Below are 25389 nucleotides of genomic sequence, written 5' to 3'. Positions count from 1 at the left end.
ATTGCTGTATCATTGCAGCACCATGTAGCATTGCTGTCCCATTGCTGCACCATGTAGCCTTTGCTGTCCCATTGCTGTACCATTGCTGCACCATGTAGCATTGCTGTCCCATTGCTGTACCATATAGCCTTTGCTGTCCCATTGCTGCACCATGTAGCCTTTGCTGTCCCATTGTTGTACCCTTGCTGCACTATACATCTTGCTATCATATGCTATGCTGTCTCTAATGTTACAGCATTCATCATAAGACTTGTATCTATCATTCATGACTGTGATTCAATCCAAACAGCAGATAGAGCATCTTTATTTAGAACAACGTTAAGGATAGCTGAAGGTGTGGCTTCTTTATCTCAACGTTTATTTGTGAGAGCATTCCTTCCATGACAGCAATGGTATTCCTTTCATGACTGCGTATAGGATAAGGGCTTTTCGTTTCGTGACAGCAAGGGCATTCCATGTGTAGAGCACTTCTTCCAGGACAGCGTTTAGGTGCCATCTCCATTAGGCAGCGTAGCAACTAAGTTTAGGGCATCTCTTCTCCTTAGACCTGCGGCTAGGGTTTCTGCCTTCATTTCCATGGCTGTGTATTTAGGGCATCTCCATAACTGCGGTTAGGGTCACCCTTGGGACAACGTATTAGGTGAGGGCTGTCTTCCTTGGCAGCGTAGAGGGCTGTTTTCTTCACAATATGACAGCGTCCTAGATCTTGGTCATGTGTAGAGCTGCTAGGGCATCATCTAGGACTGCGTTTAGGGCATCCTCTAGGACAACATTTATCCCTTGGAGATTCCTCTTTCTACTAAAACCCATAACAAGTGGAGAAGAAGAAATCTCAAGAGAGGTGTGTGTACAAATGACTTGCAAAGCACTTGTATTTATACCAAAACGTGGAGCACAATTGGGGTCAGTTTAGTTGCTGGCCGACCTTGATGAATTGTCCCATAACACAAATGAATTCATATTTTCATGAATACTTATCGGAATCAGATGATCTTTAGATCAATCCTACACCTCTCGATGAGAGGAGTCCAAGAAAAATATCAGCTGCCATAAATAAGATGATCCACATGGAGTTTGGCCCTAGTTTCCAATTTTAACAATATTCAAATATTTACTGGTAAATAAAATGAATAATGAGTCAATCTATACAAATTTTTATTTTGCATTACACAGTAATAAAGCTTTTCCTATGTTATATTTGTGAAGTTGCATTTATTATGTGCTGTTTAATAGCAATGCAGGGTTGGTGATCTAGTATTGACTCTTTAGTGACTGCCTATTACAAATTGGGATTGACTCTGTTTTGCCGCATTCTATTTTCTTTGTATACACAACATAGGCCCTAATATGCTGCATGCTTATTGCCTACTGAATTTGAATTTGAGTTTCATTTTTCCCCAACATTTTACAGGGTTTTTTTTTTTATTCTCTTTCTGTGGGCCCGTCTTTTAAATTGTATTATTTTGTCTCTGTTTTTGTTTGACAATTAAGAGGTTTGACTGAGTGTTATATTTTGCATTGCAGTCCAGTTGATTGTATACATTGGACATCTGCAGCACAACTATCCCTTCTTGAAGATGAAATGCGTAGAGTAGAACGTGTAAATGTAAGACAGTCTATTTTTGTCATTCTATTCAAAATTCTTGTTATATACTTCATTCATCTTGTCTTTTCAAGGTCGAATCACAAAAGAAATAAAATGTAACAGAACGCTTTCAAATTGGTCCCACTTACAAAATTAGAAGTGCATGTTTTATCAATAAGAATATTACTTTCCATCTGATCTCACTCTTATCATCGTACTTTTTGTAGTCCCATTGGTCATCTTGCCCAGTTCTGGACATTAACAGTTAAATAAACTAATTATAAATAAATATGTAAATAAATGATTGATGCTTAAGCTGCTATGTTTTTATTGAAGGCATTTGTCTTTAACTATCAAGTTGCAGGCAAACGATTAAAATGAAATATATATTATTATTTTTCATGACACGATCTTTATAATGGCTAATGGCAATATTATATACTCTGCTTAACATTTGGACATAACCCTTTGTGTGGGTATGTCTATTTGAGAGATTACAATAATTATTCTATAATTATATTTGGTTTATTACAAGTCACCCTTGCTTGTAATGCTTCAACCTCGAAGCATGGGTGAGAATGAATGTTTTGAGGTAAAAATATTCATTTTCGCCAGTGGCTTTGTCCGATAGATTCTTCCACCTAATAGTCGATATTGAAGTTGTTGGACCCAACTTTTTCTTGTGGTATTTGCTCATGCTTTTGCTCATGCTTTTAGGGATAAACTTCAGGTTTGTAATGTGGTTATTGTTTTTGTAGAGAGACCCACATTCTTCATAAACAAATCTAAATGCAGCAGATTCATAGGAATTATCCTTGTCAAGTTCAAATAATCCTTGGTTAACAAAACATCAGTTTGTTTTTTTATTGCTTCAATTTCTAGCCCAAACATCATTTGAAATTGTTCAACACATTTGCTCATTAGCCATTGTTGAGGTAAAACTTTTTTGGCTTTCGAGATGTGAACAATTGCAGCTTCTATTATGTAGCTTCCTTCTTCATGAAAAATCAAGGTGAGATAAGCCAAAATAGCCTTGACCTCTTCCTTCAAAAGGCCCTAGTTGAATTTGGCCCTATGATATAGCACTAGCAGCTTGCCTTAGAGGGTCTAGGAAAATAAAAAGGATAAAAGATAAAAGTTTTGATGCATTTTGACCACCACAAGGATCCCCAGTACCTTTTCCTACTTGGATGATGGGGTCTTTAGGGCTAAATTTAAGATATATTAAATCTATGTATGGAGTATGGGGAATAACCCTAGTTTTTCAGTTGCAAACCGTATCTTTTTATGAGGGGGGAAATTAATTAGAAAGACGTTCAAGGAAAATAGATTTAACATGCAATAATTAACCAAGATTTTCTAATAAAAATATGCATTTAGATATGGTGCAATAGAAAAACCCTAGCAAACATTCGTCACATGTAAAACCTTTACACATCTTCGACTATGCTCACAAATTTTTGAAGAAATTACCTTCTTTCAATCCCAAAAATACATCTCCAATACATAAACTAGTCTCCAATAGCAATAGCTCCAAAAAGATCACATATCCACAAGTAGCGAGTAGCAAAAAAGCTAAGTCAACTTCTTTCAAGGAGGTCGAAATCCACAAGTTGTTGAAATTCCTTATACCTCAGGTCTAGTCTATGTCTAGACTAGAACATAAACACATTGAAGATACTCAACTATGAAGCACTTTGCACAACAGAAATACAACAACAGTGAAACCAATAAAAATACACAAGATATATAGGCCCAAAACACTTCTTATCAGTTCATCAACAAGAAATTCATAGGGTCCCCATACTGGGGATCATGGCCCTTTAAAAACCATAATACAAACTATGGTACAACTAGGGCTTGAGTCTATTCCATCAGTCCTTCAATCTGCCCAACAAAACAATGACAAAACACTCAACTTGCTGGTTGACACTCCTTTGAAATCAACCATTTTAGTACTGTTGTGTACAGAAGATCAACTCCCTTCTGTCCTATGCCCTAGCTGTCATTTGTGTTGAAGTTTCTAAGTCTACTTAGTTAGAAACCCTCCATGCACTTTATTTGATTTATTCCTACCTACTTGTTCTGTTGCTTAACAAGTTATTTACAATGTAAATACTGAAAATAAACACTAGTGCATGCTCAACATATTACAGATCAACAACTGAAAGAAACAGAAACAATCACACCATATGACACCATTCTTTTTGGACCAATGTCCCTGGAAAAACCCATTGTGGGAAAACCGGTGCAGCGATTTGAGGGTTTTCTTATTAAGCAATATCAGAGTACAATTTGGATGCTGAAACTGGCCTACCCAACAAAAAATTTCCTTGGTAGTAATACCTTTCAGTTTCTGACAAATCTCTTGGCTGAAACCTCGGATAATCCTTTCGGCAGCTTCTCAGCACCAATTTGCCCTAGAAACCCCAACGTTAGCCTCTCTCTGGACTGCGTCAACCCCTCTCTGCCCAACACTAGCCCTGCGTCACCTCGGATGGGTCTGCGTCAGCCTTAGGAGGTCTGCGTCAGCCTTAGGAGGCCTTGCATCAGCCCTCTGGCCCTTTGCGTCAGCAACGCTGGCCTCCCTGAGGCTCTGCGCAGCTCCCGACTGCCTCTGTGTGGCCCTGCGTGAGCCCTGGTTGGCTCTGCGTCACTCTCCCCAGCTACTGCACTACTCTCTCGGCACTATCTTTGCCTCTCTGCCTCTCTGTACTCAATGCCCCTCAGCTGCAACTCCCGATCACTAATTCTATCTCTCTTAACAAATCCCGCTCTAGAGAATAGAATAACTGATCACTCTGGTGTGTTCTCCAAGTGACCCTCAAGCCTCTTCTTATACTTTTCCCGTTGACATATCAACGACAGAGATTAAGTCCCTAATCAACGACTAAGATTAGATCTGGCTTGATCCATGTCTTTTGGACCATTCTAACACAATTTCATATTAATTCCCATTAATATTTTATTTTCCCTAAGTTTAGACTTAGGGACTCCATTAAAAATATTAATTAATTTAATATCTCTTGAATTGTTTAGAATCTGCCCAAACCCTTTCTGGGTATTGGAGATCTTATGTGCCCCAACCTCTCCACCAAATTTTGTGGCTAGAGCACATCCAATGCTACCCAAAATCAACACTCCCTTTTAGCGAGGACTGTGCTCTAGCAATACTCCTCACTGAGTATTACTCTAATCATCTGGCATCGGTACCTGTGCTGATGCTAGGCCTTCTTGCCCAACATCCTCTGCACTGCTGCATCCTGTACTGCTGCCCATGGTTTTGCCACTGCCATTGTTGCATATGTACGACAACTCCCTCTGCATCCGTGCTGCTAGTGGTCCTTTCTCGCAGCACTGCATTCGCACTACACCTCCTCTCATCATGTTGCATCGTGCTGCCCACTGCCGCACTGCAACTCAATTACTGAGAAGTAAGTAACTGATCTCCCAATCTGACCTCCTTGTTGGGCTAGAGACTCTCCTGATGCTGAAGCTCCCTCTGTCGCTGACAAGTGCTCCCTCTCTGACCTCTGCGCTGCTGCAACAACTCCCTGCATCTCGCACCGTTGCACACCTCTCTATGCCATCCTGCACTGGTGCAACACTCTTGTGCCTCTCGCACTGCTGCAGCCTGCTAGCCTTGCGCTGTCTCGGGACTCCTGCACTGTAGCTCTCTCTGCTGCTTCATCCGCATCTGTCTCTACCCGACTCAGCCAATCCTGCTACTCCTCTTCGGGGCTCCCATAGCAAGGTCTAGTCCAAGAGGCTGGGTACCTCAAGGATCTTGCCCCTCATCGCCTGTAGTCCACCTGACTACAGCTTGATGTCTCCCCACTTCCGCTCAAGTGGTGCATGTACACTCATGGCACAATCATCATCTGTCAACACTTCCTTCTCTGCCTGTGTTGCCGCTGCCTTAGTCTCGGAAGACTCTCCCTTACTCTTCTTACTTGGACATTGGGTCGCATAATGACCCAACTCCCCACAGTGGAAGCACTTGATCTTGAAGAGATCCTTCTTCTTTCGCTTTTCCTGCTTTCTATCAGATGCTAGGGCAACATCTTCTTCCTTCTGCTTGACTTTGATCCCCTTGCTGCTGCTTACTGTCTTCGATTGCCGTTTGATCTCTTCCTGGCGAAGAGCTGCCCACATCTTGTCCCAAGGTGGGAGAGCCCCTCTGCCCAGTATACTCTGGACAAATACCTCCTAGACTTCTGAGACAACATTTAGGGTTGTCCTCACCATCAACTCCTATCTAGCGTGGCTTTTATAGCAGTCAACTGATCTCGGATCTCATTTAGTCCTCCGAGGAAGGTGTCAATCGGTTCTCCCTTCTTCATTTGATACGACCTCAATTGATTCTCAAGTAGCATTCTTCTCTGCACAAAAGTATGCTGGTACAATTTCTTGAGGGCCTCCCACATCTCATATGCCGTTTCCTTCTTGGCAATGTGTGGTACTACATGGTCCTTGACCTCGTCAAGGATGATGCTCTTGGCCCTCGCCATTGCCTCCTCGTACTTGTCGTTATCATTAGGGTTGACTGGAATAGCAATAACCTTCAAGGCGAAGTTCTTGACACGATTTCTGTCAAGTACGGATAAGATTCTGGCCTTCCAGACTGCGAAGTTCAACACTTTGTCCAGTCTATCCTGGTCTCTTACTCCGTGTAGTGCCATGATGCTCTTCTACTTCCCTCCTGGAAGTTCTCTGTTCGACTCCTCCGGGTCTCTACTTCCCGTCTGGAAGTTCTTTTCTGGGCTCCCTCTAAGACCTAATTTCCCTCCTGGAAATCCTCCTACCGTTGTCAAGATGCCCCCTACTCTGATCGTCTTGTGCAACCGCACCACTGATCTGGGTTCCTCGGCTAGAAACTCTCGGTAGCAACTCCCTCCTCTTGGCCTTGCTCTGTCAGGTACTGTTCTGACTACATTACCTCACTAGCTCCACTCTGCAATATTCCCACAACCTTCTAAACCCCAACAACCTGAAGGTTAGACATCCTAGGCTCTGTGCAATTCCGGCACCAGCAACCCAGCTTCCTTAGCCAACCGCGTCAGCCTTCCCAGCTTTTGCGTGGCTCTGCGTGAGGCTCCCTTTGCCTTCCTTAGCTTCTGCGTTGTCTCTTCTCGGCTCACCCTTGATGACGCAGGCACTGCGTCACCCTTCCCTTGTTGCTGCTCTGCTAGAAACAACTTATGTCACCTTGGGACAACTGTTTTCAACAGCTATTGCTCCGCTCGACTGATGTCCTTAGTCCTTCTATGATCTGCAATCACGCTCTGATACCATGTTGAAGTTTCTAAGTCTACTTAGTTAGAAACCCCCATGCACTTTATCTGATTTATTCCTACCTACTTGTTCCGTTACTTAACAAGTTATTTACAATGTAAATACTGAAAATAAACACTAGTGCATGCTCAACATATTACAGATTAACAACTGAAAGAAACAAAAACAATCACACCATATGACACCATTCTTTTTGGACCAATGTCCCTGGAAAAACCCAATGTGGCAAAACTGGTGCAGCTATCTGAGGGTTTTCTTAGTAAGCAATATTAGAGTACAATTTGGGTGCCGACACTGGCCTACCCAACAGAGAATTTCCTTGGTAGTAATACCTCAGTTTTTGACAAATCTCCTAGCTGAAATCCCGGATAATCCTTCTGACAACTTCTCAGTACCAATCTGCCCCAGAAACCCCAACGTCAGCCTCTCTTTGGACTGCGTCAGCTCCTCTTTGCCCAACACTGGCCTTGCGTCACCTCGGATGGGTCTGCGTTAGCGTTAGAAGGCCCTACGTTAGCCCTCTGGCCCACTGCGTCAGCAACGCTAGCCTCTCTGAGGCTCTGCGCAGCTCCCAACTGTCTCTGCGTGGCCCTGCGTGAGCCCTGGTTGGCTTTGCGTCACTCTCCTTGGCTAATGCGCTGCTCCCCCGGTGCTATCTCTGCCTCCCTGTCTCTTTGTACTCAAGGCCCCTCAGCTGCAACTCCTGATCACTAATTCTATCTCTCTTAGCAAACCCCGCTCTAGAGAATAGAATGACTGTTCACTCTGGTGTGTTCTCCAAGTGACCCTCAAGCCTCCTCTTATACTTTTCCTGTTGACATATCAACGACTGAGATTAAGTCCCTAATCAACGGCTAAGATTAGATCTGGCTTGATCCATGTGTTTTGGACCATTCTAACACAGTTTCATATTAATTCCCATTAATATTTTATTTTCCCTAAGTTTAGACTTAGGGACTCCATTAAAAATATTAATTATTTTAATATCTGCACAAACCCTTTCTGGGTATTGGAGATTTTATGTGCCCCAACCTCTCCACCAAATTTCGTGGCTAGAGCACATCCGATGCAACCCCAAATCAAGAAGGTCTCCTTTCAATACCTTGTACACTTAGCTGCTCGCAGTGGACTTATCCTTTAGTTCACTGCATATAAATCAGCATCAACCTTGCTGTTCAAACTTCCTTCTCCAAACAGAATCCTTTAATAACTCAACAATTCACCATCAACAAAACAACAACGTATATATAACCCTCATTGGTTTTCAATAGTCTTGAGACACCTTGGCCCCTTCTGCTTCACAATTCTGAGGCTTTTCGACCTCCTTTGCTCCCAACTAAGGCCTCTCAGCCCTCCTGCACTTAGTCTGAGGCCTTTCAACCCTTTGTTGACAGTTCTGAGCCCTTTTGACCTACTTCTAGGGCGTTGACCCTCCTCCTGGGTACATTCAAAATCTTGGCAACCTCCTTTTTCATCAAATAACGGACATAAACCTCACGTCCATCCTCCTTTTCATCCAACAAACAAGATACTCAACCTCTTGTAGGGATCTACTCGTCTTGCTTCCTAAGATAGATAACCTCCAACTCAACCTCTTCTTGAAGATCTGCGCTTACTTGGGCTACTTCTGTTGATTTCTGGTAGCATTTTTGCTCTAAGCCTCCAAATTTGCAAGGAGGCTTGGACACATGTATTCCACAATACCCAGAAATTTTTTGGGGAAATTCCATTTGAAGACAGTTTTATTAAAATAATTAATTATTTTTAATGGGTGCCTAAGTCTAAACCTAGGAAATTAGTAATTAAAGGCTATTAATTTAACTGTGGGTGAAACTTCCAGAAGAAGACGAGGATCAAGTCAAAATGATATGAGCCACGGATTAGGATCTAATTTGGGCCGTTGGTTCTCAACATAAGGACTATAAGAGGAGGCTTGATGGACATTTGGAAGAAATATCGATTGGGAGATCAGAGATCGAATTTCTGAAGTGAGCAGCGCAACAGTTGCCAGAGAGATTCAAAGTGATTTCTTGCAGAGAGTGGCAGGGGTAGTTCTGGTTGGATGTTTCTCCTAATCCGGGAATACTTAGAAGAGGAGGTTGAGAGAGATCCAGGAGAGGCAACGCAGAGGCTACGCTGGGTAGCGTAGGCTGACGAAGAGGCAGCATAGAGCCTTGAGGATATCTGTATTTTTGTTGGAGAGGTCGATTTTGAAGCCGAAAGCCGGGGTGCGAGACCGAGAGGGCAGAATCGAGTCTTAGAGGCAAATCGGTCAGCGGAAGGGGTGACGCTGTCCCTAGAAGCTCTGACGTTGGGCCTATGCAGTGACTGCGTAGAGGCAGCAAGGGACTAGCCATTCTGTCGCTGGATCAGTCGGGCTCGCCAATAATAGTGTGAGGTATTTCTCACTAATCTTCTGTCAGTCATATTCTTTGTACTGGATAGCCAACAAAGCATCTAGAGATTATATTCAAATTACTACTGCTTAATAATACAAATCCTCAGTTGCTGCACCGGTTTTCTCACACTGGGTTTTTCTGGGGACATTTGTCCAAAAATAACTGTGTAGGTGTGTGATGTTTATTTCTCTCCTGTGCTGTATTTATTTTCCATAGTTTTTATTTATGTAGACTGCAGTGCATTTAATGTTTATTTTGGGTAGCATCGGATGTGCTCTAACTCCGAAATTTTGTGGAGGGTATAAAACACATGAGATCTCCAGAACCCATAAATCATTTGGAGAAATTCCACCAGGATGAGGAGTTATTAAAATAATTAATATTTTTAATGGGTTCCTAAGTCTAAACTTAGGAAAATAAAAATATTAATGTGTGTTAATAAAATATGGGTGAGAAGGTCCTAAGTGACGAGGATCAAGCCTGTTTTAATCTTATCCGTTGATTAGCGATTAGATCACGACCGTTGATTCATCAACAAAAAAAGTATAAGAGGAGGCTTGAGGGTCAGTTGGAGATGCACCAAGAGATCAAAGAGTTTGATTTTTCTGGGGCGTGGTTTGCTGAAAAATCGAGCTAGTGGTCTGAGTTGCAGTGAGAGGGGGCAGTTCGGCAACGAGACTTTAGTCCAAGGCCAAGAATACATAACAGAGAGGCAAAGCAACAACAGGAGAGACAACACAGTTTTTATTTATGTAGGCTACGCTGCCTTAGTCTCGGAAGACTCTCCCTTACACTTCTTCCTTGGACACTGGGTCGCATAATGACCCAACTCCCCACAATGGAAGCACTTGATCTTGGAGAGATCCTTCTTCTTCCGCTTCTCTTGCTTTGCCTCAGATGCTAGGGCAACATCTTCCTCCTCCTGCTTGACTTTGATCCCCTTACTGTTGCTTCCCACCATTGACTGCTGTTGGACACCTAATCCTCTATGAGTTGGTGTAGAATGTGAACAGCCATGAGAGTCCAAGAGACCTTGTTATGTGGAACCCAACTATCACACAAATGTACTATAAATGTATATCATGTCAATAATAATGCATTCAATGTTTTATCATCCACCTTTGCTATTTACATTCCATGTGACGTTAACATGGTATCAGAGCGGGCGATTGCTGGTCCTGCTCCAATTTGAGCCACTAGTTTTGTGACCTCCACCTAGGTATGCATGTTCTGAATTTCAGTCTTGCCATTTTGATCCTATCATTATAAGCTGGATGTCAGCCAAAGTGCAATGTGCCCTTGTCTTGTGCTTTTCTATATTTCGCGCATTTCTGTTATTGGATTCAGTGTAGTAATGCTTGGGGCACAATGACTTTTCTCCAAAGTTATTCTCTGTGAAATTCAATAGCTCGTGGGTTGGAACAAGAGGAATGCACATTCGCCTTCCATAAAGATCATCTGATTCCGATAAGTATTCATGGAGATGTGAATTTATTTTGATTATGGAATTATTATCAAGCCGACCTACGACTCATGTAGGCTCAGAAGCCCAACAGTTGCATCTATTCAAACACTAACGTTGTGTATAAATACAGGAGGACTTTTCCTCATTTGGACTCACTCATCTCATCACATCTCTCTCAGAAAAGAGTCTCTTCTCTATTGCGTAGAAAAGGGTCTTTCCCTCACACATGTGAAGTCGGAAGCTGCTGAAACTGAAGCTGCAACTGCAGAAGTAAAGTTTGACTTGTGTGGACCAGAAGATCCCCTCATCTGAACTGCGCTGTAGGTTCATCTGAACCTCCTTTGAAAGCCACAACTTTTGGTGGTGGAATCAAGTCAATCCGACGAACGGTTTGCAAATATCCACTGCCCTAGTATGAAGGAAGCTGCTGAAACTGAAGCTGCAACTACAGAAGTGAAGTTTGCCCTGCGTGGACTAGAAGATCTCCTCATCTGAACTGCGCTATAGGTTCATCTGAACCTCCTCTGGAAGTTGCAACTTTTGGTGGTGGAATCAAGCCGATCCGACGGTTGGTTTGTGAGATATCGTCTGCCCTAGTTTGATGATGAAGCTGCTAGTGCTGATGCTGCTGATCTAGGGTTTGCTACTGCTGATATAAATAAGATTTATTGTACTATTTCTCTCTGCTTAATTATTGAAGATAAAAGGAGATTTGATCAAAGGGTTTCCCCACGCATTGTGGGGTTTGTCCCTAGCTAGCCGCCACATCTTGTGTCTCTTGTCTTGGCTTGTTTTCTGTCGATCGTTTAATGTTCTATCTACACTTTACTTTATGTACATGTGATTGCTAATCTGAAATAATAAGAAAAAGAAGTAAAGCATAGAACATACCATAACTTAACATGGAATCAGAGCTGAGGTGAAGACAAAGCCCGAGCAAGAGCAAGAGAAATCACCGAAGAGAAGATTGGCAAGGCTATCCTAAAAGATCTATGGGGTCCTCATCAGTCTTTCCTGCTGATGACAAGCTCCGTGAGAAAGCTGACTATCACGGATGGAAGAGGTCTATCGATCTAACCTTGGAAGATCAAAGAGTGTTGGACAATGTGAGAGGCAATATTGTTGAGTCTCCATCAAATGCATCTGCTGCTGCGAGGAGCAAATGGAAAACCGTAGAAGTAAATTCAAAGAAGATCATCCAGGACTCTATCGACAAGCGCTTGGTGGCCTACATCTTCGACCTGAACACCTCCAAGGCAATATACGATAGACTGGTGAGTTTATTTAAAGTTAATGATGCAAATCAAGTTTTGTTTCTTAGAAATAAGCTGAAGGAAATTCATAAGGGTAAAGATGAGAGCATGCAAGCATATTTCTTAAGAATCATCGAGATCAAGAACGATCTCCTATATATTGGGGAGACTATTACTGATAGGGAAATGGCACTCACGACTCTTGGAGGATTACCATCCGAATGGTACATGTTAGGACTACTCTTTTGAGCAATCATGTAATTTCTGGTTTCAAGGAATTAATGGCTAGATGCATTCAAGAAGAAACAAGGGTAGAAGAGCAAGAAATGCCCATGCCTAAAGGTCCTCTTGCTGCCTTTTCTTCTCATGCTAAGAAAAAAAAAATTCCGGGACTAAATCAAAAGGAAAGACTGGACCTAAGGGTGGAAGAAAAGGACGATGTTACATCTGCGATAAAGCAGGTCACTATGCAAGGGAGTGCCTTGATAAAAAGGACTCTCACCATGACGATGATCAAAATCCCTCTCATGGTAATCGAAGGGATGGAAAATTCAACAACAAAGGTAAAAGGAATGCTGGAAATCAAGGAAGAGGACAACCATTCAAGAAGGCTAGAAATTCCAGGATGTATTAAGTGCACCTGACCTTTGAAAGAACCTGGTGTCCATCTCAGCAATGGAAGACAAAGGCTCTAAGGTAACCTTCAGCGATGGCAAGGTACATGTATCAAAAAATAATGTTAAAGATGCCTTTACTCTTGGGTTTCGTGTTGATTCATTATATCAGGTCGATGAAAGTCAAGTAGGTGTCATGTCTTATGACACATCTCTTCAGTCCAAACTTTGGCATTGGAGGTTTGCCCATCTTCATTACAAAGGTATACCCGATGTAAGACATATGGTAACAGGGATGCCTGAATTCCGAGTAGAAAAGAAGGTGTATGTTCGGGATGTGCCGAAGGAAAGCTCAAAAGAGGACCATTCCCCTCAAGCCAAAGTAAGACCTCCGATATATTACAGTTGGTTCACTGAGGCATACTTGAGGCTGACGTTAAGAGGGAGACTACTACTCCACATACTCCTGAGCATAATGGTGTGGCGGAAAGGAAGAACCGTACGATTGTGGAAGTTGTCTAGAGACTTCCGAAGTTTCTATGGGTAGATAATGTAACAATGCTTGATGTGGAGGAACCCATGGATCCTATTTATCCACCTAAGCCTTCCTCTTCTACGAAGAGGCCTTCATGGCTTAGGGGGATACTTGATGATGCTGAAGGACATGCTGTACCCCGAGGAACCTTCCGTGAAAGTAAGAAACCTAACAGGTATCAGGGATACCCGAGCATCATGAGCACGGTCATACAAAATGAGCCTTCATCATTCTCAGATGCCGTTAAGCATCAAGTATGGAAGGATGCTATGACCAAAGAATATGAGTCTATTATGGAGAATGATGTCTGGGAAGTAGTTCCCAGACCCCAGGAGAAGACAATTGTTACTTCAAAATGGCTTTACAAGATAAAGCTGCAGCAGATGGAAGTACGGAATAGTATAAGGCTCGTTTTGTTGCTCGTGGTTTCTCCCAAAAGGAAGTTATAGACTATGATGTGATATTTGCACCTGTTGCCAGATATATGATCATCCGCTTGATCATAGCCCTTGTGGCTTCACAAGGCTGGAACCTACATCAGATGGATGTCAAGACCGTGTTCTTGCACAGTTTGATCAAAGAAGAGTTCTATGTGGAGCAACTCGAAGGATTTGAGATTTATGATTGAAAATCTCATGTATGCAGGTTGAAGAAGGCTCTCTATGGGCTGAAGCAAACACCCCGAGCATGGTATGAGAGGATCGATAACTACTTGATGAAGCTAGGATTCACTAGGAGTGAAGCCGATCCTAACCTTTACCTTAAGGTTGAAGATGACAGGCCTCTCATACTGGTGTTGTATGTGGATGACCTCTTTCTAACAGGTGCAGATCCTCTCATTCTCAAACGTAAGAGGGAGTTGGCTTCTAAATTTTAAATGAAGGACCTAGGACTGATGCACTATTTCCTAGGACTTCAAGTGTGGCAAAAGCCAGGGGAAACATTCCTATCTCAAGGAAAATATGTGGTGAAGATATTGGAAAGATTCGATGTGGTGGATTGCAAGCCTGTAACTACCCCGATGGAGCTTGACTTCAAGAAGTTAAGCGGTAGTGCTGCTGAACCTGTTTTACGAAATGCTACCGAGTATCGGCAACTCGTCGGAGCATTAATGTTCTTAGTGAACTCCCGTCCAGATATATGCTTTGCAGTCAACATGTTGAGTCAACATATGGTTGAACCCCACCGAATACATTAGATTGGTGCCAAGAATCTGTTGAGATATCTTCGTGGCACAATCACTTATGGGTTAAGATACATTGCCAGAGATGTGAGACTATTTGGATACACAGATGCTGATTGGGCAGGCAATGTGGAAGAACGTAAGAGCACTTCCGGGTGTTGTTTCTCCTTGGGATCTGCTTCGATATCCTGGATGAGCAGGAAGTAGAAGTCGGTGGCCTTGAGCACCTGCCGAAGCAGAGTATATTGCTGCTAGCATGGCCTCCTATGAGGCAGTTTGGTTGCGAAAGCTCTTCAGTGAGCTGTTTGGATTTACATTGGATACCACCGTGATCCTTTGTGACAACCAAAGTGGGATTTGTTTGTCAGAGAATCCCGTATTTCATGATCGCTCCAAGCATATCGATATCAGATACCACTATATTCGAGATATGGTGCAGTGGGGAGCTATAAGGCTCCAACATATCAGTATAGATGAACAGGTCGCTAACATTTTGACAAAACCCCTTGGGAAAGTAAAATTACTGACTTTCTAAGAACAACTTGGAGTTGTTCAAAGACCCTTCGATGAGGGTCATGTATGATGCGTTCAGCTCTGGGAGCTCTAGTGGGGTGTGGGGTACTTCTTGGAGCAGCATATGACCACAGGATGATTCACTATCCCCTGATGGTTTACATGTACACCCCGTGGCGACATTGTAGTAGGATTGATGTGTTCTCCTGTGAGGCGTGGATTGATGTGTTCTCCACGGCGATTGTAGTAGGATTGATATGCTCTCCTGTGAGGCCTGGATTGATGTGTTCTCCACGGCGATTGTAGCAGGATTGATGTGCTCTCCTGTGAGGCCTGGATTGATGTGTTCTCCATGGCAATCGTAGCAGGATTGATGTGTTCTCCTGTGAGGCCTGGATTGACGTGTTCTCCATGGCGATCGTAGCAGGATTGATGTGTTCCCCTGTGAGGACGAGATTGATTAAGTTCTACTGTCGAGACATCCTACCCATGCAGTCTGGGACTCATGGGAAGTACCTCTCATTTGATTAATGAGTAGGGAAATGAAGTTAGGGACCATAGTAGTATCGATGGATGCATTGTTGTATCTACCATACTCCCTACGCTAGGATGACCTCCATTGATATGGGATCAATGATATTGGTCTGGGACCAGTGGTAGGAGTGGTACATTCTATGACACTGACTTTGGGTCGGTTGTTACTAGTCTGGGACCAGTGGTACGCACTCTGAGACTGACTTTGAGTCAGTGGAGGATGTTACTGGTCTGGGACCAGTGGTAGGAGTTGTACTCACTATGACGCTGACTTCGGGTTGGTTGAGACTGGTCTGGGACCAGTGGTACATACTCTGAGACTGACTTTGAGTCAGTATGATACATCCTCAATCATTTCTTCTTCTTCATAATTCGGACAAAAGCAGAGCAAAGCATAACAGAGCAGAGCCGTACAGATCAGTACAAGGCAGAACAAGACAAAGCAGAACAGGCAGAATAGAGCAGAGAAGGGCAAGGGTCAAGCTGTACAGGGCAGTGCATTTGATGGATGAATAGTAATGACCAATAGACAGATTGCAGATGAAGTTCTCCCTAGTTGAGAAGGAGTGTTAAAATTGGCAACTAGGGCAAAACTTCATGTGGGTCATCTTATTCATGGCTGATAATATTTTTATTAGATTCCTCTCATCGAGAGGTGTAGGATTGATATAAAGATCATCCAATTCCGATAAGTATTCATGGAGATATGAATTTATTTTGATTATGGAATTATTATCAAGCCGATCTACAACTCATGTAGGCTCAGAAGCCCAACAGTCGCATCTATTCAAACACCAACGTTGTGTATAAATACAGGAGGACTTTTCCTCATTTGGACTCACTCATCTCATCACATCTCTCTCTCTTTATTGTGCAGAAAAGAGTCTCTTCTCTACTGCGCAGAAAAGGGTCTCTCCCTCACACATGTGAAGTCGGAAGCTGCTGAAACTGAAGCTGCAACTGTAGAAGTAAAGTTTGACCTGCGTGTATTAGAAGATGCCCGCATCTGAACTGCGATGTAGGTTCATCTGAACCTCCTCTGAAAGCCACAACTTTTGGTGGTGGAATCAAGTCAATCAGACCGACGGTTTGCAAGATATCGATTGCCCTAGTTTGAAAGAAGCTACTGAAACTGAAGCTGCAACTGCAAAAGTGAAGTTTGACTTGCGTGGACTAGAAGATCTCCTCATCTGAACTGCGCTGTAGGTTCATCTGAACCTTCTCTGGAAGCCACAAATTTTGGTGGTGGAATCAAGCCGATCCGACGGTTGGTTTGTGAGATACCGTCTGCCCTAGTTTGATGATGAAGCCATTAATGTTGATGCTGCTGATCTAGGGTTTGCTACTGCTGATATAAATCAGATTTATTGTACTATTTCTCTCTGCTTAATTATTGAAGATAAAAGAAGATTTGATCAAAGGTTTCCCCACACATTGTGGGGTTTCTGCCTAGCTAGCCACTACATCTTGTGTCTCTTGTTTTGGCTTGTTTTCTGTCGATCGTTTAATGTTCTATCTGCACTTTACTTTATGTACATGTGATTGCTAATATGAAATAATAAAAAAAAGAAGTAAAAGCATATAACATACCATAACTTAACAGAGTCCAAGAGACCTTGGGATGTGGAACCCAACGGTCACACAAATGTACTATAAATGTATATCATGTCAATAATAATGCATTCAAAGTTTTATCATCCACCTTTGTTGTTTACATTCCATGTGAATTTAACAATTGCCGTCTGATCTCTTCTTGGGGAAGAGCCGCCCACATCTCATCCCATGGTAGAAGTGTCCCTCTGCCCAGTATACTCTGGACAAATACCTGCCAGTCTTCTGAGACTGCATTCAGGGCTGTCCTCACCATCAATTCTTGATCCGGCGTGGCTTCTATAGTAGTCAACTGATTTCGGATCTCATTTAGTTCTCCGAGGAAGGTGTCAATCGGTTCTCCCTTCATCTGATATGACCTCAGCTGATTCTCTAGTAACATCCTTCTCTGCATTGAAGTATGCTGGTACAATTTCTTAAGGGTCTCCCACATCTCATATGCCGTTTCTTTCTCGGAAATGTGTGGTACTACATGATCCTTGACCCCGTCAAGGATGATGCTCTTGGCCCTTGCCATTGCCTCCTCGTACTTGTCGTTCTCAGCTGGGTCGACTGGGATAGCTATCGTTTTCAAGGCGAAGTGCTTGACACGATTTCTGTCAAGTACAGATAAGATTTTGGCCTTCCAGACTGCGAAGTTCGACGCTCTGTCCAGCCTATCCTAGTCTCTTACTCCATGTAGTGCCATGATGCTCTTCTACTTCCCTCCTGGAAGTTCTCGATCTGACTCCCTCTGAGTCTTGATTTCCCTCTTGGAAATCCTTCTGCCGATGTCGAGATGACCCCTACTCTAATTGTCTGTGTAACTGCACCACTGATCCAGATTTCTCGGCTAGAAACCCTCGGTATCAACTCCCTCCTCTTGGCCTTGTCCTGTTAGGTATTGTTCTGACTATAGTCCCTCACCAGCTCCACTCTGCAATGTTCCCACAACCTTCTAAACCCCAACAACTTGAAGTTGAGAGCTCCTAGCCTCTGTGCAATCACGACACCAGCAACCCGGCCTCCTCAGCCAACTGCGTCAACCCTCGTAGCTTCTGCGTGAGGCTGCCTTTGCCTCCGTTAGCCTCTGCGCTGCCTCTTCCTAGCTCACCCTTGATGACGCAGGCACTGCGTCACCCTTCTGTTGTTGTTGCTTTGCTAGAAACAACTTCTGTCATCTCGGGACAACTATTTTCTGCTGCTATTGCTCTGCTCAGCTGATGTCCTCAGTTCTCTTGTGATCTGCGATCATGCTCTAATACCATGTTGAAGTTTCTAAGTCTACAAGTTAGAAACCCTCCATGCACTTTATTGATTTATTCCTACCTACTTGTTCTATTACTTAACAAGTTGTTTACAATGTAAATACTAAAAATAAACACTAGCGCATGTTCAACATATTACAGATCAACAACTGAAGGAAACAGAAACAATCACACCAAATGACACCGTTATTTTTGGACCAATGTCCCAGGAAAAATCTAATGTGGGAAAACTGTTGCAACTATCTGAGGGTTTTCTTATTAAGCAATTTCAGAGTACAATCTGGGTGCCAAATCCAGCTTACCCAACAGAGAATTTCCTTGGCAGTAGTACCTCTTAGTCTGAGACAAATGTCCCGGCTGAAACCCCGGATAAACCTTCGGTAGCTTCTCAGCTCCAATTTGCCCCAGAAACCCCAATGTCTGCCTTTCTAGACTGCATCAGCCTCTCTCTACCCTGCGCTGGCCCTGCGTCACCCTGAATGGGCCTGCGTCAGCCTCAGGAGGCCCTGCATTAGCCTTTTGGCCCTCTGCGTCAACAACGTTGGCCTCTTTGAAGCACTGCACAACGCCTGGTTGCCTCTGCATAGCCCTGCGTGAGCCCTGGCTGCTACTGCGTCACTCTCTCTGGCTCCTGCGCTGCTCTCCCAACACTATCTCTGCCTCTCTATTTCTCTGTACTCAATGCCCCTCAAGCCTCCTCTTATACTTTTCCTATTGACATATCAATGGCCGAGATTAAGTCCCTAATCAATGGCTGAGATTAGATCTTACTTGATCTATGTCTTTTGGACCATTCTAACACAGTTTAATATTAATTCACATTAATATTTTAATTCCCTAAGTTTAGACTTAGGGATTCCATTAAAAATATTAATTATTTTAATATCTCCTGAACTGTTTAGAATTTGCCCAAACCCTTTTTGGGTATTGGAGATCTCATGTGCCCCAACCTTTCCACCAAATTTCGTGGCTAGAGCACATCCGATGCTACCCCAAATCAATAGTTGCTGGATTGCCAAAATATCTATATCCGGATAGAGGTACTTCTGCCAGGTTTATTCTCTGTTGGGTGAGCCAGATTTGGCACCGTAGTTGTATTCAGAAATCTGCTTAATAATACAAACCTTGTATATGCTGCATTGGTTTTCCTGAATTGGGTTTTTCTGGGGACGATTGTCCTAAAATAACAGTGTCCCTTGTGATTGCCTTAATTTATTTCAGTTCATGATCTGTATGTATGTGTAGGCTGCAATAGTGTTTTCATCGTTGTTTAAGTAATTAAATAACTTGATAAATGTAAAGAACAAGTAGGAGATGATAAACCAGTGATTGTAGTAGGATTTCTGATTTGTAGATTTAGAAATTTTCACATGGTATCAGAGCACTGCATATCATAGGAGACTGAAGACACCAACTGAGAAATCCGGAGAATTTGTTGTAGAGAAGTAGCTGTCTTAAGTGACAATGCTATTTCAGTGGTAGAGGAGTAACTATAGGAGTGACGCAGAGCTAGAGGAGGTGACGCAGAGGCTTACGCAATGCCTACATCAGTATTTCGAGCTTGCAAAGGGTGATGTAGAGCTAGAGAGGAGCCCACACAGTGACTGCGTCAGCTCTCTACGCTAGCGCAGAGCTTGAGAGGTACGAATCAGTCAGTTGTGGGGCTGAGGAAGCAGAGCAGATTCTATTTGAGGATTTGGTGGGACGCTGGTTCTATTGGTGTAGAACAGTGTCTCTGGAGACCAATGTTTTTAAAACCGGAACCGGTGACCGGACCGGTCCACCTAATGAACCGGTTTACCGACCGGAACCGGTCTAACCGGGACTGGTTTGGTCTAAACGAACCGGTTTTAGAAAAATACATTAAATAATTGTTTTTTAATGAAAAAAACTATTTTTAAGATTTAAAACCATGATTCCAAGCCAATAGAGACAAAATATGCAAAGATTGCTCATTTATATACCATGTAAAGGTGAATATATCAAAATGGCACTGAGTGCAATACATATCATCGACAAAATACATAAGCAATGAGGCTTTAAATGGCTTCTATAGTGCAAAAACAAAGCCTACAAACTATGGGGCCAGTGGCCTACTACAAGACTCCAGTCTACATATATGTTAATACTATAATAGTGATCAACATTATCACTTGAAACTTCTCATGAGTCATCATGATCAAACTCAGTTGGTTGAGTCTCGACTCTCAAACTTTGCAGTCACAAACTTCTCAAGTGACTGAACCAATAAGAAGTTCTGTGACTCGATGTCGCCCCACCTCTTCATCAGAGTAACATGAGCACTCATGGACAAGGAAGGCGAGGATGGTGATTGTGCCATGAGTGCTCATGTTACTCTGATGAAGAGGTGGGGCGACATCGAGTTGTAGTCGATAGGATTACATGGGGGTATGATCCTTGAGGTGCCAAAACTCTTGGATCACATACGGCTACAGGAGCCTTTAACGACAATAGCAAAATGACGGGTGTTGGTTGGAGCGAGGTGTGATGGAGCGACAGTGGCAAAGCTAGAGTGCCAAAGTCTGAGGCAGCGCAATGTATGTTGTAGCAATGTGAGAGGCACAAAGCAGTTTGCAGCGGCGCAATGGCAACAGAGGGTCAACACAAATTAGCAACAGAGTTAGCTTCAGGATCACAAGGCAGCCATACTGACCATGATGTCAGTTTTTGGGTGAAGTATCAGTTACTTACTTCTCAGTAACTAAGTTGCAGTGCAACAATTAGCAGTGACAGTGCTATGGGCAACATGACGCAATGTTTTGAAAGGGAGCTGTAGTACAGATGCGACAGTGGCAGTGGCAGAGTCATGGGCAGTACAGGAAGCAACAGTGTAGTGGATGAAGGGCACCAGGCCAAGCATGAACAACATATGGGACCAATGCAGTGGATCAGTTTAGTACTTATGTTGAGAAGTGTTACTAGAGCAAATTCCTCGCTAAGAGGGAGTGTTGATTTTGGGTAGCATTGGATGTGCTCTAGCTCTGAAATTTTGTGGAGGGGCTAGAACACATGAGATCTCCAGAATCCAGAAATCGTTTGAAGAAATTCCTCCCGGATGAGGAGTTATTAAAACAATTAATATTTTTAATGGGTGTCTAAGTCTGAACTTAGGAAAATAAAAATATTAATTTGTATTAATAAAAATATAGGTGAGAAGGTTCTAAGTGACGAGGATCAAACCTGTTTTAATCTTAGTCATTGATTAGAGATTAGATCACGACTGTTGATTCATCAACAAGAAAAGTATAAGAGAAGGCTTGAGGGTCAATTGGAAATACACCAAGAGATCAAAGAGTTCGATTTTTTGGTGGCGTGGTTTGCTGAGAAAATCGAGCTAGTGGTCTGAGTTGCAATGAGAGAGGGGCAGTTCGGCAGAGGGACTTCAGTCCAAGGCCGAGAATACATAGCAGAGAGGCAAAGTAACAGCGAGAGAGACATTGCAACTCTAGAGAGGGTGACGCAGAAGCTGGAGGGGCTGATGCAGTCCCTTAGATGCAGTGCTGGGGTTTTCTATTGGGCAGAGAGAGCAACAGTTCAACATGTTGACCACTACGTGTCAACGACCGATAGCAATACACCCCCTTTTTTCACAAAAGGGATAGCCCCTGATCAACGTGTCCGTGCCGTTTAGCTATCATCATCATCCTGATTATCATGTTATAATGTAAACCCATTCTGCATGTGTATAATGTAAATAATCTCAGCAGATCCGTGTCGTGTATGTAATTGCCTAGGTAAACCTACTTTTCTGGTGATGATCTACATTCCGGGAGGTTTTTTTATCTCACTGATCCATTCTCGAATGGTTGACAGAGTTTTCTTTCAGCCTTACCCCAAAGCCGAAATGGATTTTGTCATTGGAATCTTAGGCGAGTTCTAGTGTTATAGATCAAGTCTATGTAAAAGTGATTTGGGAATAATTCTAACTAGTTGGTTAAGTTAGTTTATTACAAATTGCTTGATCTGCTGGATTATATTTGTGTCGCAAAAATGGGTAGTTTGTGAAGGTCTTTTTCAAATGGGCTTTCCCCCTTATGATGTAAAAATATGAAAATTATGATGTAAAGTGTCTTGAGGGTTGGAAAACATAATTTATACCTTCATAGGTTAATTAATTAAATTTTCTGGCCAAAAAAATTAATTGAAATCCTAAGCTAGAAATTTAATTAATTCTTGGTCCTAGGTAAATTTAAATTCTCCGAAGGCAAAATTCTTCGGTCCTTAAAAATTAAATTTTAAGAGGTCCCGGGATTAAGGTAAATTGACTATTTTGTTAAATTTTAAGCCTTTGGTCCCTGGGGTTAAATCAAAGTCAAAATTTTGAGGAAATTAATTCAAAAATTTAATTTTTGAATTAATTAAAATGCATTTAATTGAAAAATTTGAATTTTCTCAAGTATTTAAAATTTCGATGGATGAAATTAAAAGAAATTTTGATCCTCATCAACGGTCGAGATTGCTTTGACGAGGATCACTCGAACTAGCCGTTGGAGGATTTATCTTTAAATAAGAGGTCATTTGTGGGTCAATTCATTTGACCTTTGAGTGGTGTGCTAAGCAAAAAGCTCTCATGTAAATTTTTATTCGGATAATAAAGAAAGACTTTGGGGTTAGTTTTTCGCCGGTGTTACTCTTTATGGAAATACTGTAAGATGTGTCATTTTCATGCATAAGTTTTTTAGCCATTGATAATAGTTTCTAAAGAGTGATTTGAGTACAGGTATCTTGCTCTATTGCTTAGGTTTGAATAATAATCTAAATTCTGAACGTAATAGCAGGTATCTCTATTTGTTTGAGTTTTATTATTGTTTTCTCGCTCTATGTTGATGGTTGGATTGAGTTTTGCAAGAAAATTTTGATTTTTTAGATCATCAAGCATTCGGAGAAGTTTTCAGTTGGACCAACCAACTCCCGATCCGTGTTTTTTGAAGAGCCCAACTTAATTTGATCCCGGGGTTATCATAAGATATTTTTTATGGGTGATGCATGAAGGGTTTTGAGCTCAACACCTCCTTTAAAATTCAAAAAATTTAATTTTTTCTGTGCTAAATCAATAGATCTGGCTTTTAAGAGCCTTAGATTATCAGATCTGGCGGCAGAGTTGGACTCACACTCACCAGATCTGATAGATATGCTATTCCTGTGCATAGATCTGTAAAGTTTTGTTAAGTTTTCTGACTTGGGTTCCTGGGTTTTATTTATTTTTGTATATCCGGGTTCTGGGTGTTTTAGTTTTTAGGTACAGGTTGCAGATCTGAAGGTGAAGTTTGATTTGAAACCAAGATCTAGGTCCTGGAGGGTAAGATCTGGCCTCAAAATTATTTTTGCAGGGAGACTATCCAGATATTTTTGCAGTCCAAGGGTTTCTTAAATTTTTTAAATCTGGAGACAATTTTACAGGGGTTTCGATTATAAATCTGAATCAAAACATATCAACTTAATCTGGAAATTTCTGGGTTTTATTGGGCCACGACCTTCCATTTTGTCTGCTGCCTGGAGTTTCGTTTTGCAGTTTTGCTGAAGAATTTTCAATTTTTTTTGGAGAGGCCCATAGCTACATGAGAAGAAAAATCCTGGCTGAAGCTTTGCGTCTTTCCATTTGCTGCTTTCTTCTTAAATCCGCTTAGTCCAGCTCTGTCCATCAGCAATGCTCGTACCCTCGGTTTTGTCCATCCACTGCGTTTGCATATTCCACGTCCATTCCTTAGCTGTCGACCTGCCTCGTCCATAGTTTCGCTGCCATCTGCGTGTGGCCTCAAACTGCCAACCTGCATCCACTTAATGCTACATCATATCGCTCCTTTAACCCACCGTCGTATTTCCAAACGCCGCTCTTTAATTGCATTTGTGGCTCTCTCTGTCTCACGGTGTCCATCCTTCAGCTGCCTCCTTGTCCGGTTTTGCCCTTACCTCCGCTAACATACCTGTGTTTATCCACACCTACAAACTCAAACAACGGCCTCATAAACCTCATTCCCTCGCTGTCAGCCCTCTTCATCCACGCTGTTAAGCTTCTAACAGCTCTGCTCCTCCATTCGGTTGTCTAGCTTGCGCATCGAACCCTCTCTCCCGCATGCTCTATCATCCCGCTGCTGCAGACCTGCAAACACAACACAACCAAACACCTTTTGATTTTCCTTTTTCATTTGTTTAGTGTATACGGTTATGTTTTAGGTTGGTTCTTTTTTTTCTTTTATATTTCGATTCATTTTTTTTGTATTTTTTTATTTTGGGCTTTGGTTAGATTTAGTTTTTAGAATTCGATTTTTCTTTTCTTTTTTTTGGGTTTTCGTTTTATGATTTTTGTTTTGTTCTAATTCATTTTGATATTTATTTTTTAAAAACATACTCAAACAAAACCAAATTTTGAAATTCGATTTTTTTTTTTGTCATTTGAATTCACTTTTGTTTTCATTTTTATTTTATTTTATTTTGAGTTTCATTTTTTTTTAAATTTTAAAAATCTAAAAAATTCAAAAAGTCAAAAAATTCAAAATATCCTAAAAATATAAAAACCCTAAAAAACTAAAAAATTAAAAAAAAATCTAAAAATAAAAAATGAAATAAATTAAAGGGATTTGCGCATTCACATTAAAATTTTTAATGTGGCCTATGGCCCATTAAAATTTTAATTTATTAACCCTTTGTTTTATTTTATTTCTAGTTATTGCCTAAGGAATAATTAAGATTTAAATTTGAAGTTCCTTAGTGTTATTTGGTGATTAAATGCATTTTTTCTCTATTGTCTAGTGCGATAAATATTTTAAATTATATTGACTATTGGAGAAAGTTAATTGTTCTAGATCTGAATTCCTAATGAAAATCATTCTTCTGTAATCTCTTGCATGATACAGTTTTGGGCATTTATGTTGATTAATCATGATTGTCATTATTCGTCACATATTGGAAAATTGTTTTAGATAACTTGTTTTATTTAGTCGATGGTTAATTCAAATATTAAAGGCACTGGTCTGTAGTCATTTATATCTTGGGATTGTGTTTTATTTTGATTTATCTATCTTAATTGACCTAGACTCGCTTTAGATTCATCAAGTTGTCCATCATTAAAATCTCCTAGAGTCTGTGTTTCACAGGCTATCTTCATTCATTTACCTTAGGGACTACCCCCCTTGA

General features: G+C 41.8%; 1 protein-coding gene across 2 annotated transcripts in view; it reads left to right on the top strand.

The window, feature by feature from the left end:
- LOC149138326 (DNAJ heat shock N-terminal domain-containing protein) overlaps window positions 1–25389 on the top strand; it is a 271925-nt gene that overhangs the window by 76524 nt on the left and 170012 nt on the right. For both annotated transcript variants that reach the window (XM_089448165.1, XM_089448164.1), the window contains exon 5: window positions 1525–1606. In XM_089448165.1, coding sequence (XP_089304291.1) covers window positions 1525–1606 — 82 coding nt within the window. The remainder of the gene's footprint in view (window positions 1–1524; window positions 1607–25389) is intronic.

Source organism: Pinus tabuliformis, chromosome X, assembly GCF_031772625.1.
Source record: "Pinus tabuliformis cultivar Carrire ecotype Pingquan chromosome X, CPIR1, whole genome shotgun sequence".
Lineage (NCBI taxonomy): Eukaryota > Viridiplantae > Streptophyta > Pinopsida > Pinales > Pinaceae > Pinus > Pinus tabuliformis.
The sequence above is the reverse complement of the archived record's forward strand: the minus strand, read 5'-3'. Positions and strand labels throughout refer to the sequence as shown.